At 45.2% G+C, this 13,707-nt stretch overlaps 1 protein-coding gene across 2 annotated transcripts in view; it reads right to left on the bottom strand.

Moving 5' to 3' along the window:
• Positions 1-13,707, bottom strand: part of LAMA2 (laminin subunit alpha 2) — a 580,166-nt gene that overhangs the window by 214,373 nt on the left and 352,086 nt on the right. For both annotated transcript variants that reach the window (XR_012002712.1, XM_072764558.1), the window contains 2 exons: positions 6,845-7,056; positions 1,097-1,203 (listed from right to left, as the gene is read on the bottom strand). Coding sequence is in view for 1 of the 2 variants with exons in the window: in XM_072764558.1 (XP_072620659.1) it covers positions 1,097-1,203; positions 6,845-7,056 (319 nt within the window). In the remaining variant the exon portion in view is untranslated. The remainder of the gene's footprint in view (positions 1-1,096; positions 1,204-6,844; positions 7,057-13,707) is intronic.

A 13,707-nucleotide genomic window follows, 5' to 3' on the forward strand; every position in this document is an offset into this window, starting at 1 on the left:
GCTGAGGCGACACTGTCTCCCTACGAAGCCAGAGTGACACGCACATCGTCCCGCCGCATCACATTGCGGTGTCACGGAGCCAACGGGGCTGCAGCCGCACAACACACAGAATTGCTTCTCTGGGTCCCACCACATATGGGGCTTTAAAAGCCAACAAAAAAATAAGACAAAACAAAGGGACGAAAGAGCAGATGATATTATTCAACAGACGGACGCGGATGATACCTTCCAGCTTACTACAAAAAGGCCAGTTTGCCATCTGAGAACTGCTGGTTCTGTTCAACAGTCTTTGCCACCAAGAATAAATACATATTTATAAAGAAGAGGTAACACGGACCCATCACTCCCATGGAGGGATCCAAGGCACTTGGCACACCGAAGGAAGGCCAACGCTCAGGAACAGGCAGCAACATATTTTGATTTTTTGTTTCATTTTAGAAAAGTGATGTTATCTAAAAAAATATGTTGAGGAATCCTGGGTGGCTCAGTAGTTGAGCATCTGCCTTCGGCCCAGGGCGTAATCCTGAAGTCCCGGGATCGAGTCCCACATTGGGCTCCCGGCATGGAGCCTGCCTATCCCTCTGCCTGTGTCTCTGCTTCTCTCTCTCTCTCTCTCTCTCTCTGTGTCTCTCATGAATAAATAAATAAAATGTTTTTAAAAATATATGTTGATTAGCTTCTCTGCTAACAACTCTGGAGAAGTAGTGTGCTCATGGAACTGACTCTTAAATGATAGAACTAGAGCAAAGCGCTTGCCCAAGACCAACGGTGTAGGGCATTCATGCTGCCAACATAAAAGCAAAGAGTATTTTACTCATGATAGACTGGGATTCAATTTATATGCCATTTGTTTCAAAAAACATCTGATTTTCAGTGAGTATTCCTGCCAGGGATCACAGGGTGAAGGGCAAGTGCTAGCGTACGGCACACTTCCTTCTATGTTGGAAAAACATTCCAACGATCACAGGGATTGTACGTGCAGATTTGGAGAATCCTGGGCTCCTCTCTCTACACTTCATATGTGTGTCACTGCAAGCTAATGAGCATTTTCCATTTCCAACGAGAGAGGAGCCGTTGGTCAGCCCCTGCTGCTTACCTTACACTCGTCACACCGCCGCCCCTGCACGTTCGGCTTGCACTCGCACTGGCCCGTCCTAGCATGGCAGCGCTCGGAGAGGGAGCTGTTGACACGACAGCCGCACGCTGCAAAGGAAGAGGGATCCATGATCGGCAAAACACTGCCAGTAGCATGAGTAGGCTGTTAAATAATAATAATATCCCCCAAACGGGGACACTGGCAACTGAGTTTTATTTTTTATTATTTTATTTTTATTTTTAATTTTTATTTTATGGCAACTGAGTTTTAGATTCGAATGCTTTCAGATCTGCTAGGTGTCCTGTTGGGCGTCATTATCATTCGATTCCTACAACGACTCTCCAAGCTGTAGAGGGGATTCCTGTAAAGCTCTATCACAGTGCCTGGCGCAGCATATGTTGTTAAAATATAACTGTGATCATTATTATTCCAATTTTGAGAGTGAATTATAAATAGTATATAATGAAAATATTATATACTATGTAAATACAATAAGTACAAATCTAATATAATGTGTAAATATTATGAGTATTATATATACACATACATGACCACATGCATCTTTCAGATTGGAAAAGTAATACAGAACTAATTAGACGTTTTTCCAAAGGGGACATTAAAATGGCCAACAGGCACGTGAAAAGATACATAACGTCACTAATCATCTAAGAGATTCAAATCAACACCACAATGAGACATCACCTTACACCTATTAGAATCTTATTTTCAAGAAGACAAGAGATAACAGATGTCGCCAAGAATGTGGTGTAAAGGGTGCTCTTATATCCTGCTGGTGGGAATGTAAATTGGTTCAAAACAAGGTGGCGGTTCCTCAAAAAATTAAAAATAGAACTACCATATACAATCTAGTAGTTCTGCTACTGGGTACATACTTAAAAGAAATGAAATCAGTATGTATGTCTACTGCAGCCCTATTTCCAATAGCCAAGGTCTGGAAGTAACTTAATGTTCATCAAAGATGAATGGATTAAAGAAAAAGATGTGGTATATATATATATACACAATGAAATATTCAGCTATGACAAACGACAATACCCTGCCATTTGCAACAATGTGGATGGACCTTGACCACGTTATCCTAAGTGAAATAAGTCAAAGAAAGCCAATTACTGCATGGCATCACCTGCATGTGGAATCTAAAAAAACCAGTGTTATAAAATACAGATAGTAAAATGGTGGTGTCACAAGGGATGGATGGTGGGGGTGGGGGGATAAAATTGCTATTATTTAAGAGTATATACTTGCAAGTAGTAAATAATGAGCAGTAAATAAGCGATAGTGCTCTAATTCCCGGTATGAAGAATACAGACAGTATTGTACTATATTGTGTAATAGACTAAATATTGCAATGATGGTGACCATCTTGCAGTATATACGGATACCAGGAGTACCACAATGTACACCTTAGGGCCACTGTGTCATTAGACATCAAATATATCCATTTAAAAAGTACACTGTGTCGAGTGTATTAGGAATATAGCATGCTTTATAAAGATCACTTTGTTTTATGACTTATATACTATTTCCCACACATTTGGTTTAAGCAATCTTTTGTCATTTCTGTGTTATGAAGTTGTTTGATGCTATTCTGAGATATATAATAAATCCATCTAAAAATTAAAGGGCCTTTTCACAAATAGAATATAATTAATATCTCAATCTATACTCTATATTTTTAATGGTACATATAATTACGTTGATACTAGAATAAAATAAAAATGTGAGGGGGAGGTGACATAGGAATTTAGAATATTCATAGATGGTTTTGGTAAATTTTATACAACACCTCGTGTCTCTGGATGCTTTAATGTGAGCACAACTTATCAATACATTATAAATAGTTACTCCATCAGCTTATGCTATTTTCCTGTTCATCTGACTCAAGGTTTGACTTAGTTTTACTGCTTTACTAAATAAAAAATGCTGGATTTTTCTCCCAGCAATTTGGCCTTTGGTGCCTGCTAACTTGATATGAGTTTGGTGGCCACTGAAGAACTGGTCTTAGCAGCAGCTGTGATTTTTCCCTGGGGAATAGCTGAAGCATACACAATATCAGGGGTGTGAGAAAAGGCTAAAAAATATTTTCTGTAAATATCTATTTCACTTGACACTAGAATTTTTATGAATACTTTTAATATCTTTTTAAAATTAATTAACTTCTATTAATTTTTTGAAATGAGAATGGTTGGCACACAATGTTACATTAGTTTCAGGTGGACACCATAATAGTTCAACAAGTATATACTATGTTCACCACAAGTGTAGCTGCCATCTGTCCCCTCATGTCCCTATTAAAATGTACTTTTAATTTCTTTATCATGTCTCATATATATTATACTTCTATTTTTAAGATCCCAAATAATTTAGAAGTCATTTTTTTCTTAGAATGAAGAATATAGGATTAAATTCACCATAAATTAGCATCATCTTAAAAATAAAAGCAGTTGCAAGATACAGAAATAACATACCGAGATCTGTTGGATTTCTGAACACCAATAATGAAATGGCAGAAAGAGAAATCAAGGAATCAATCCCATTTACAATTGTACCAACAATCAAGAGAAGTAGGAATAAATCTAACCAAAGATCTAAAAGATCTGTGCTCTGAAAATTACAGAACACTTAGGAAAGAAATTGAAGAGGACACAAAGAATGGGAAAACATTCCATGATCATGGATTGGAAGAGCAAATAGTGTTAAGATGTTTATACTGCCTAAAGCAACCTATACATTTAATGCAATCCCAATCAAAATATTGCCAGGATTTTTCACAGAACTGGAACAATCTTTAAATTTGTATGGAACACAAAAGACCCCAAATAGCTAAAGCAATCTTGAAAAAGAGATGCAAAGCTGGAAGCATCACAATTCTGGGCTTCAAGCTCTCTTACCAAGCTTTGATCATCAAGATAGTATGTAATTGGCACAAAAACAGACACATAGATCAATGGAACAGCAACTCTATGGTCTACCCATCTTTGACAAAGCAGGAAAGAATGTCCGATGGAAAAAAGACAGTCTCTTCAACAAATGGTGTTGGGAAAACTGGAGAGTCACGTGCAAAAGAATGAAACTGGACCACTTTCTTACACCACACACAAAAATAAATTCAAAATGGATGAAAGACCTAAATGTGAGACAGGAAATGATCAAAATCCTAGAGGAGAACACAGGGAGCAACGTCTTTGAGCTCAGCTGCTGCAGCTTCTTACTAGACACATCTCCAAAGGCAAGGGAAACAAAAGCAAAAATAAACTACTGGGTCTTTATCAGGATAAAAGGCTTCTGCACAACAAAGGAAACAGTCAACAAAACTAAAAGACAACCAACAGAATGGGAGAAGATAGTTGCAAATGACATATCAGATAAAGGGCTAGTATCCAAGATCTACAAAGACCTTATGAAAGTCAATACCCAAAAAACCAATAACCCAGTTAGAAATGGGCAGAAGACATGAATAGACACTTTTCCAAAGAAGACATCCAGATGGCCAACAGACACAGGAAAAGATGCTTAATATCACTCATAAGGGAAATACAAATCAAAAGTACAATGAGATCCCACTGCACACTAATCAGAATTGTAAAAATCAACAACAGGAAATAACAGATGTTGGAGAGGCTGTGGAGAAAGAGGAACCGTTCCTTTTACACTGTTGGTCAGAACCCAAACTGGTGCAGCCCCTCTGGAAAATATATGGAGATTCCTTAAAAAGTAAAAAATAGAGCTACCCTATAACCCAGCAATTGCACTACTAGGGATTTACCCAAAGGACACCAAAATATTGATTCAAAGGGACACATGCACCCCAATGTTTATAGAAGCATCATCAACAATAGCCAAATTATCGGAAGAGCCCAAATGCCCAACAACTGATGAACAAAGATGTGGTACATATACAAGGGAACATTATCCAGACATAAAAAAATAAAAACTTGCCCTTTGCAATGACACGGATGGAGCTAAAGCATATTATGCAAAGTAAAATAAGTCAAAGACAAATACCTATGATTTCACTCACTTGTGGAATTTAAGAAACAAAATAGATGAACTCAGGAGGAAAAACAGAAAGAGATACAAACTGTAAAACAGACTTTTAGCCATAGAGAATGAACTGAGGGCTGCTGGAGGGGAGGTGAGCTGGGGGGGATGGGTTGAAGGCCAAATGAAGATTAATAGGAGGGCACTTGTAACAGGCACTGGGTGTTACATGTAAGTGACGGATCGCTAAATTCTACTCCTATAAGTGACATTATACTAGACGTTAACTGACTGGAGTTAAAATAAAAACTTGAAAAAATAGCAAAAGCAATATAATTACACCTGAGTCTGTTGAAAGTTTTGCTTTAAAAAAAAACCAGTTGGGATGCCTGGGTGGCTCAGTGGTTGAGTGTCTGCCTTCGGCTCAGGCCGTGATCGGGATCGAGGGTCCCGGGATCGAGTCCCGCATCGGGCTCCCTGCATGGAGCCTGCTTCTCCCTCTCCCTGTGTCTCTGCCTCTCTTTCTCTCTCTCTCTGTGGCTCATGAATAAATACATTAAAAATCATTAAAAAATAAAATAAATCTAAAAATACCACTTTACAGGTGGTATTAATAAGTGCTTTTTGTTCTAGAGAATGATTTGTGGGTTTTCGTTTGTTTTGGTTTTGTTTTTGTTTTTTCACATCTTAGTAAAAGGTCAAAGATTTATTCGATCTGAAGAGAAACCAGAGTATGAGAGTGACTGGTTTTTAATTTAACAAACTGTCATTTTTAAATGACAAAAATCTGGCACACATCTTCCAAGCCCATGAGAAGAAAGACACATTTGCTATTGAAAGGGGGTGTCCTACCTGGTGTTTGGTGTTTACAGCAGAGACAGTGACAAGACACTACACGTCCAGCAGTTTCTGTAATTTTGCAGGCCCTAGGTCCCAAGTCAATGACTCGAAGCATCCCTTCTTACTTAATGAAGTCAACAGAAGTGAACTGTGGGCATCATAACTTGTCCTACCTCGAGATTATGGCAGCAGGTGAAGTTGAGGATGGCACGTACCATACTCAGGGGCTTGGGCTCACATGCCCCTGGACTCCACACAGTAAGATTCACCCTGCCTGGTATGTTACTGCTAATATCATCAGCAAATTCGATGCAACCCCGAGTAACGCAGCTAAGGAGGCGGAGGTGACCCGAGAAGTGCACTGATGAGCCGGGGTGACGCCCCACTTTAGCTAACTCTGTGCAAGGAAACACAGCTGCACCATTGCGTGAACAGTCCTAAGGTGAAGAAGGCCAATCGTTCAACAATTACGAACGCCAGTGTGTAAAACACGGGCAGAACTTTACACCTACTACAAGATGCAGGAATATAAAGTTCTCATAGGAAAGCGTAACAGATGGACACCTAGAGGTCGGTGCGAAAGAGGTCACACGGGCGGATCAGTTCATTTTAAGGAAGTGATCACCACTGAGGCAAGCACTAGGATGAACCCGGCTCACCTCATCTCTAAGCGCTTCTCGCCTACTGGGGGCACGTTTATTTTCAAAACGCGTGCATCGTTTGAGAAGCAACACCCCTTGGCCGTGCGGCAACTTGCACGGGCTTTAGTCTATTAGTGCAACAAGACACTTCAGGGCAAGCCCGGCGCACACCGTGCCCTGCGCTCCAGGCCGCGCTCCGCAGCTTGGCAGCTGCTCTAAGACGCGAGGCGTCACCTGGTAGGGGCGTCGGGGGCTCAGGACTTACGCTGACAGTTCTTCGCATCAACCGCATCTCCGAAATAGCCGTCAGCGCACAGCTCACAGTGCCGGCCGGCGGTCCCCGGCTTGCATATCCGACAGGAGCCAGACAGGCTGTCACAGCTGCCAGGGATGGAGAAGTCAAGGTTGTCATTGCACTGGCACGGCTGACACGATCCTCCAGGAACGGAAGGCTGTCCAAAATAGCCTTCTGCACACCTAGGGGGGAGAATGTCATCAGTGAGCATCTGGGAGCAACTCATGACACCCGTCGGGGCACCGTTTGTATGGTTTTCACGCTACCCTCTCCCAGGGTGATGTACGTTCCTTCCGAGTGCTCCTTTTCTCCAATGCAAGGTGATTAAAAAATGTTTTTCTAGAACTGCGGTGTAGGTACAAGATGAAATCCTGCCAGCCCGACTAGTAATTAGATTTCAGCCAGGAAAAGAAAAAAAAAAAGAAAAATCTTGTCACTGGCACCGAAGATGAGTCCAAAGCATAATAAGAAATCTGCTGCTGGCACTCTAGAGGCACGCGGGTCCGTGCTGGGAGGCCTTTGTAGTGCAACACATCACACGCATCTACTCCAATTGGTTGTTTTCTGTACAAATATGGAAGGTTCACATTTTTTGTTGTTGTTGTAACAAAAGCTTGTTATGAGGAAACAGACTCGTAAGGAAATTCAGCAGTGAGGATTCGGAATTTATTAAACGGAAAATTGTGACTCCAAAGATTCTCATTATTATTCAGGTGGGGGCCGCATTCATAGTGGGTTTGTATATATTTGCATTTCCAGACAGAGGCAGATCCTCTTCGAAGAGCCTTTACCAAGGAGCAGGTATGCCTGCCTCTTAGGGGAACACGCTGGAAGGTGAGGTTTAATTGTGCCCACAACTCACATCAGCGAACTCTAGGTATCTCTCTCTTTTTTTTTTTTAAAGGACGCACTACTAGTTTACATATTATTGGAAGAATGAGTTTGTTTATTTATGAGGCACAGCAGAGAAGATTTCTTAAATTATGGTATCAAATTTCCCTTTATCCATATGTTGTTTCAAAATGCTACTTAATGTCACAGATGCACAGACACAGGATTTTAAGAGGCAGCTATTTATACTCCGCTCCGACTTCTCTTCCAGTTCCATTTGTTCATGCTTCGTGTGAAGCCGCACTTGCCAAAGGAGAAACGAAACAGCATCTCGTACAGTCGTACAGTCAGGCTAGTCTGTCATCTGTGCCATCTTAAGCGAAATAAAAAGTCTTTTGCAGCAAAGATCAGAATCGGAGGGGAACAAAAGCAAGGCAGGAGACTATCATCGCAACAGTACGCTACATGTGTGCTCATCTGCTCACGGGCCCGTGTCACCGTGGATGGAGATGCTCTTTGCCCTTCCAAACAGAGAGGATTCGCATCACGGCAGCATGTGAGGATGCTTTAATGGCACCACAATCAGGGGGCAGAGTCATTAATTACTCTAACTTTTCTAGAACGTTTGTAAGTGCCATAATACTCAGTTTTTAAAGTGAATTAACCTATTATTATAATTTTAAAAGATGAGGTGACTAGTTTTAGTCATGCACTCACAAGATATGAAGGTCGTAGCATGCATATCGTTGGAGGGAAACCGTCACCCACAAATAGAACCGCTTATTGATGATCTACCGTAAAATAGGAACTAACATTTTGGTGCGTAAGGTTTGCCCGTCACCCCCTTCCAAGGTGGTTTTCCATAAAGATAACAGGAAGACTTTTTTGAATTTTAACCCAATTCTCCTCGCCTTACTTGACATTCAGAGCTTATGATCACATCCGCACACACTCACATCTCATTTTGTTTACCATTAAGACAGTAACTTTGCTCCACTGGAATAACGATATACAATGATCGTTATCACAGCCAACGAAAACCCATTATTTCCAGCTCGCTTTCCTCAAAATGACTTAGTGCCCTCAGGAGAGATGGCATTATATAACAAGATCGGGGAAATTTTCTTAACACAGATACCCAATTAATAAGGCCAATAGTCTTCCGCAATGAAAAGGAACCCTCAGCTCACGAGCGAATTATTACAGTTAAGTACAATAACCAAAGAGGCATCTTTTATTTTGTTGTGGTGGTGGAACGTGTAACAAAGTATCCTGAGCATACGTGATAGGAGTGTGCATTCAGGCTGCGTGGCTGGTGTGTGTGCACGGGGCTGTACACAGAGGCGTGTTTCACACACAGAAATGCGTCAGCACAGGTCTAACAGTAGCCCTGGGGTCAGTGAACGTAGCACCGCCAATCACATGACTGTTGTTGATGATCATAGCGTCTCAGAGTCCGCTCAAGCTGCATTCACTTCACTAGCACCCGCGTGAACCGCGGGCCTCCCGCACGCTCAGCTGCGCAAGGGGCTGGAATCCGAGATATCAGCCTCTGCCGTTTGCACACACAGGAGGGCGAGCACACTCACAGCCCCGTTTGTTGGCTTCCTTGCGACAGACGGACATCGTGACAAGGTCACTGCTCCCTCCACGCTTGCTCTGTTGTTGCTGTTTCTCATGCACAAGTGCAATATTTTATTTAGCAAGAGGTCACTGAACGTGGATGAGATCCTAGACACTACATGCCATCAGGTGACAGGTGCTTTCTACTGACGACTTAGGGACAATGAGAGAGAGAGAGAAAGAGAGAGAGAGAGAGAGAGAGAGAGGAGGGCGGGGAGGGGAGCGAAGCTGAAGACCAAGGGCAGGAGCAGCTCAGAGCCATGGCCACCCTTCCCCTCACTGTTGTGCGGGTGGTTGGTGACTCTTGGCTAAAACAGGGGGTGAGACTCCCATGATCTGCAGCCCGACCCGGGCTGCCACCTCCATCCACCTGCTTGGTGAGCCACCCCCCCGCACCGCCCTTGACCACCCCGTGGGCGCCATGGTCCCGCTGGGAAGGATTGGGGCTCCGTGTCCTGGGGGGGCACAGAGCAGGGGGGAGGTGGGGGGGAAGTGGGAGGGCAGGTGGGGGAGCACAGAGCAGGCAGAGGACAGGGGGGCAGGTGGGGGGCACAGAGCATGCGGGGGGAGGCGGGGGTCAGTGGGGATGGGGGAGCAGCGGGGGCAGGGGGCAGGTGGGGGCACAGAGCAGGAGGGAGGTGGGGGGGAAGGGGGGGCACAGAGCAGGTGGGGAGGCGGGGAGGGTGACAGGGGAAGGTGGGGGGGCAGGTGGGGGGGCATAGAGAAGGTGGGGGGGGGCGGGGGTAGGGGTCAGCCTCCCCCCAGGGTCCCGGGGTCACCAAGCAGAGACTCTCTAAACAGGGTTTTGGAACTGAAACCTAAAAAGCCAAGGGAAACGCCTCAGCCCTAGAACCTGAATCCTACAGATAAACGTGCAGGTGGATCTTCCATGTTCTGAGGCATGGGTTCCAGTCGCGGCGGCGGAGCGGCCTGAGGCTCACCCCCACCTGGGGAGGCCCGGCCGCAGGCCTTGTGTTCCTGCCGCCCTCCCGACCCCGCAGGATCAACTTGCCCAGGCTTCAAAAAAAAAAAAGGTTCCTTTCTTTATTTTGGGGGGCGCGGAGGAGCAGGGAGGGGCGCAGATGGCCTGCAGAGCCCCCCCTCCAGCCCGGGGCTCCAGGGCCGCCTCGCTGCCCAGCGTCCGTCCAGGTGCCGTGCACCTGCTGGGGCCCCAGGCTCGTGGTGAGTGCTGCCCGTGACCTGGGGCGGGTGTCACTCGGCCAGCCCACCTCCCATGTTCTCTCAGATTCCTCTGGAAGCCGGAGGCTCACCCCTTTCGGCCCTCCAAGATACTTTGCTTTTCTGGTGTTTTTTTTTTGGTCTTCCTCCTTGACTAGGACAGAGGCCCAGAGTCTCAGCAAGGTGCCACCATGAGTAGCTCATTCCCTCGCTCCCTGGCTCTTGTTTTTCTTTTCTTTAAAACATTCCCCAGAGGAAAGCAGGGATACCTGAAAGTACAGGTGCTCTGGCCCCAAGCAGGAGCTGCTGAGAAGGGGAGCTAGGGCGCTGCGTGTTACAGAGGGTCTTTGTTTTAAATGAATAAACAAGAGAGCAGAAGCAGACCTATAAATGCAGAGAACACACTGATGGTTGCCACGGGGTAGGGGGTGCTGCTGGGCAATGGGGGTGAAGGGGGGTAGAGGTAGATGAATGAGTCTGGGGAAGAAGGGCACAGCAAGGGGCATAGTCAGTGGTGCTGCGGAGGCAGAGACGGGGACAGGTGGGACCTAGGTCTGTGGTGAGCACGGCAGGACGTGCAGACTTACAGCCGGACACACACACACACACACACACACACAGACACACACACACACTTCTCACTCATTCCAGCATTCAGATCTCTTGGTACTAAGTAAGCCTCTTAGAAACTCTGGTTCAAGCCTGGGAGATGGGAGGAGATGAAAAAAAAAATCCCAGATTTTTAAAATCGAGATACAACTGACATGTACCATGGAGGGAATTTAAAGTGTACTTGACTGAGATTATGCTTCCCAGCTCCCACAGCTCCCACAGCTCCCACTACGGGGCCCGGGTCTCAAAATAGAAGTTAAATCGAGATAAAGAATATACAGTTCCAATTCCTGTCCACCTGAGCTGTCATCTGAGATGCATTCTTGCTAAAATATCTACTGATCTATCTACCTGTCTACTTGTCTATCTATCATCCACCTACCTACCTACCTACCTGTCTATCATCTACCTACCTACCTATCATATATCTATCATCTATCTGTCTACCTACCTATCTTCTGTCAGTCTATCAATCATCTACCTATCTATATCTGTCTTCTATCTATCTATCTATCTATCTATCTATCTATCTATCTATCTATCATCTATCTACCTACCTACCTATCATCTATCTATCTACCTACCTGTCTATCTACCTACCTATCATCTATCTATCTATCTATCTATCTATCTATCTATCTATCTACCTACCTGTCTATCTATCTATCTATCTATCTATCTATCTATCTATCTATCTATCTATCATCTATCTATCATCTACCTACCTACCTACCTATCATCTATCTATCTGTCTATCTACCTACCTATCATCTATCTAATCTATCTACCTACCTACCTATCAACTATCTATCTCCCTACTTACCTATCATCTATCTATCTATCTATCTATCTATCTATCTACCTGTCTATCTACCCACCTACCTGTCTATCATCTATCTATCTATCTATCTATCTATCTATCTATCTATCTATCATCTATCGAAAAGCAGGGCTCCATGGTCACCCAAGATTGGGAAGTGCTGAGTTACAGTGCAACGCCTAGAGTTGCCCACTGTACACCTGGAACCACATACCTGCGTGTCAGCTACACATCAAGAACAGAAAAGAAAATGCCGAGTTAAACAAACGCAACAGGTCTCTTCCGTCCAGGACATGTCAGAACTAACAAGCTACTAGACGCTTCTTAGGCGTATGTGGTCATGGAACTCGATCTCAAAAATGTGCGGTTTGGGAGAAGCGCTGCTCTGGTTTTCCAGGGCCGGTTTACGTCGATGGTGTGCACACACTGATTACACCAATCTCCTGCAGAACAGTCTTGATTACAAGATTGTCAGCATAGCCAGGATCTTCCTGCGATGCCCTTAGTCTCCCCAGCTGCACCCCCCAGCCTGCACCTCCCCTGAAATGCTACCCCTAATGTTCTGGGATCCATCTAACAAGATGCTTTTGAAATCACGTAAATCCAGACAAATGATAAACCCTAAATACTCCTAGAAATCGTGAATCCAAGTTCTGGCTAGCAAAACACGACATTCCATCCTCCGCAGAATAACAGTCGAAGATGACTTTTGGCCGAAAAGCTGCAATCGGAGGGAAGATAGGCCATTGGAGAAGCTGCATCGGTCCACCTCTATTTTCTTTTTAAGCAGATTAATAAAGATTTTAAACCGAACATGGTGCTTACTGTCAGGTAATTTTCCTCCCTCAGTCATTCTGACGGTCCACATTAGAGCTGTCTCCGGGACACACGGAGCCACTGTCACCCGCTTAGAGATGCGACCTGTTGAACGGGAGGATGGTGCATCGAGCCCTGCACCTGGCCCGGGTGGTGGCTGAATGGACGCTGGTTAAATCAAATGTGGGATTTTTAAACACTAGGTGGTTGGACGAGCATTGTGTGCCGTGTGTAGAGACACAGAGCATGAGGCAAGTTACGTGAGGACCTCAGAGTGCAGCTCAGCTGTGTGAGTGGGACTCAGTGGTCGCGAGGTGGAGCGACTGGCACGTCCGTCGCCCGTGGCAGGGCAGGGGCCCTGATGTGAGTGGGCCCGGGGGGCGACCTGGCCGGTGATCATGGTGGGGAGCAGACACATGCCCTCCTTTTTTTGGTTATTAACCCAAAGGCCCCCAGTTTCTTCTGAGTTGCCAGGGATCCAGCCTTCTGTCAGTTCTACCCCTGTTGCTCATCCACAGGTGTTGCCGTGCTTGCAGGTGGCCCTCGCTGCTGCGGGCACCGTCCTCGGCTGCAGCAGTCTGCGACCTTGCCTCCCGGTGCCTGGCCCCTGCGTCCTCCCCCAGCGTGCCCTGGCTGACAGCAGGGACGAAGGGACACGGGCAGGGGGACGGGGAAGGTCCTCGGGGTGGAGAGTGGGTCCCCGCCTCTGTCCCCCCAGGCCCGGGTGGCAGCCACACTCGTCAGTGATCCTCGGGGAGCTCTGGGCCATTTTTATCCTGAGACGGAAACACAGAAGGACCTTTGCTTCGCAGACATTTCAGGAGACAAATAATCCCATCGATTTCGTAAAATAGTACCTCTGGCTCCGCTGCAAAGCAGCCGCGTACAATCAGCGGGAATTCAAATGCTGGCCCAGGAGTAATTAGAAGAGGACAGAAATCACAGTAATAAA

The sequence above is a fragment of the Vulpes vulpes genome, chromosome 1 (assembly GCF_048418805.1).
Source record: "Vulpes vulpes isolate BD-2025 chromosome 1, VulVul3, whole genome shotgun sequence".
In the NCBI taxonomy this organism is placed as follows: domain Eukaryota; kingdom Metazoa; phylum Chordata; class Mammalia; order Carnivora; family Canidae; genus Vulpes; species Vulpes vulpes.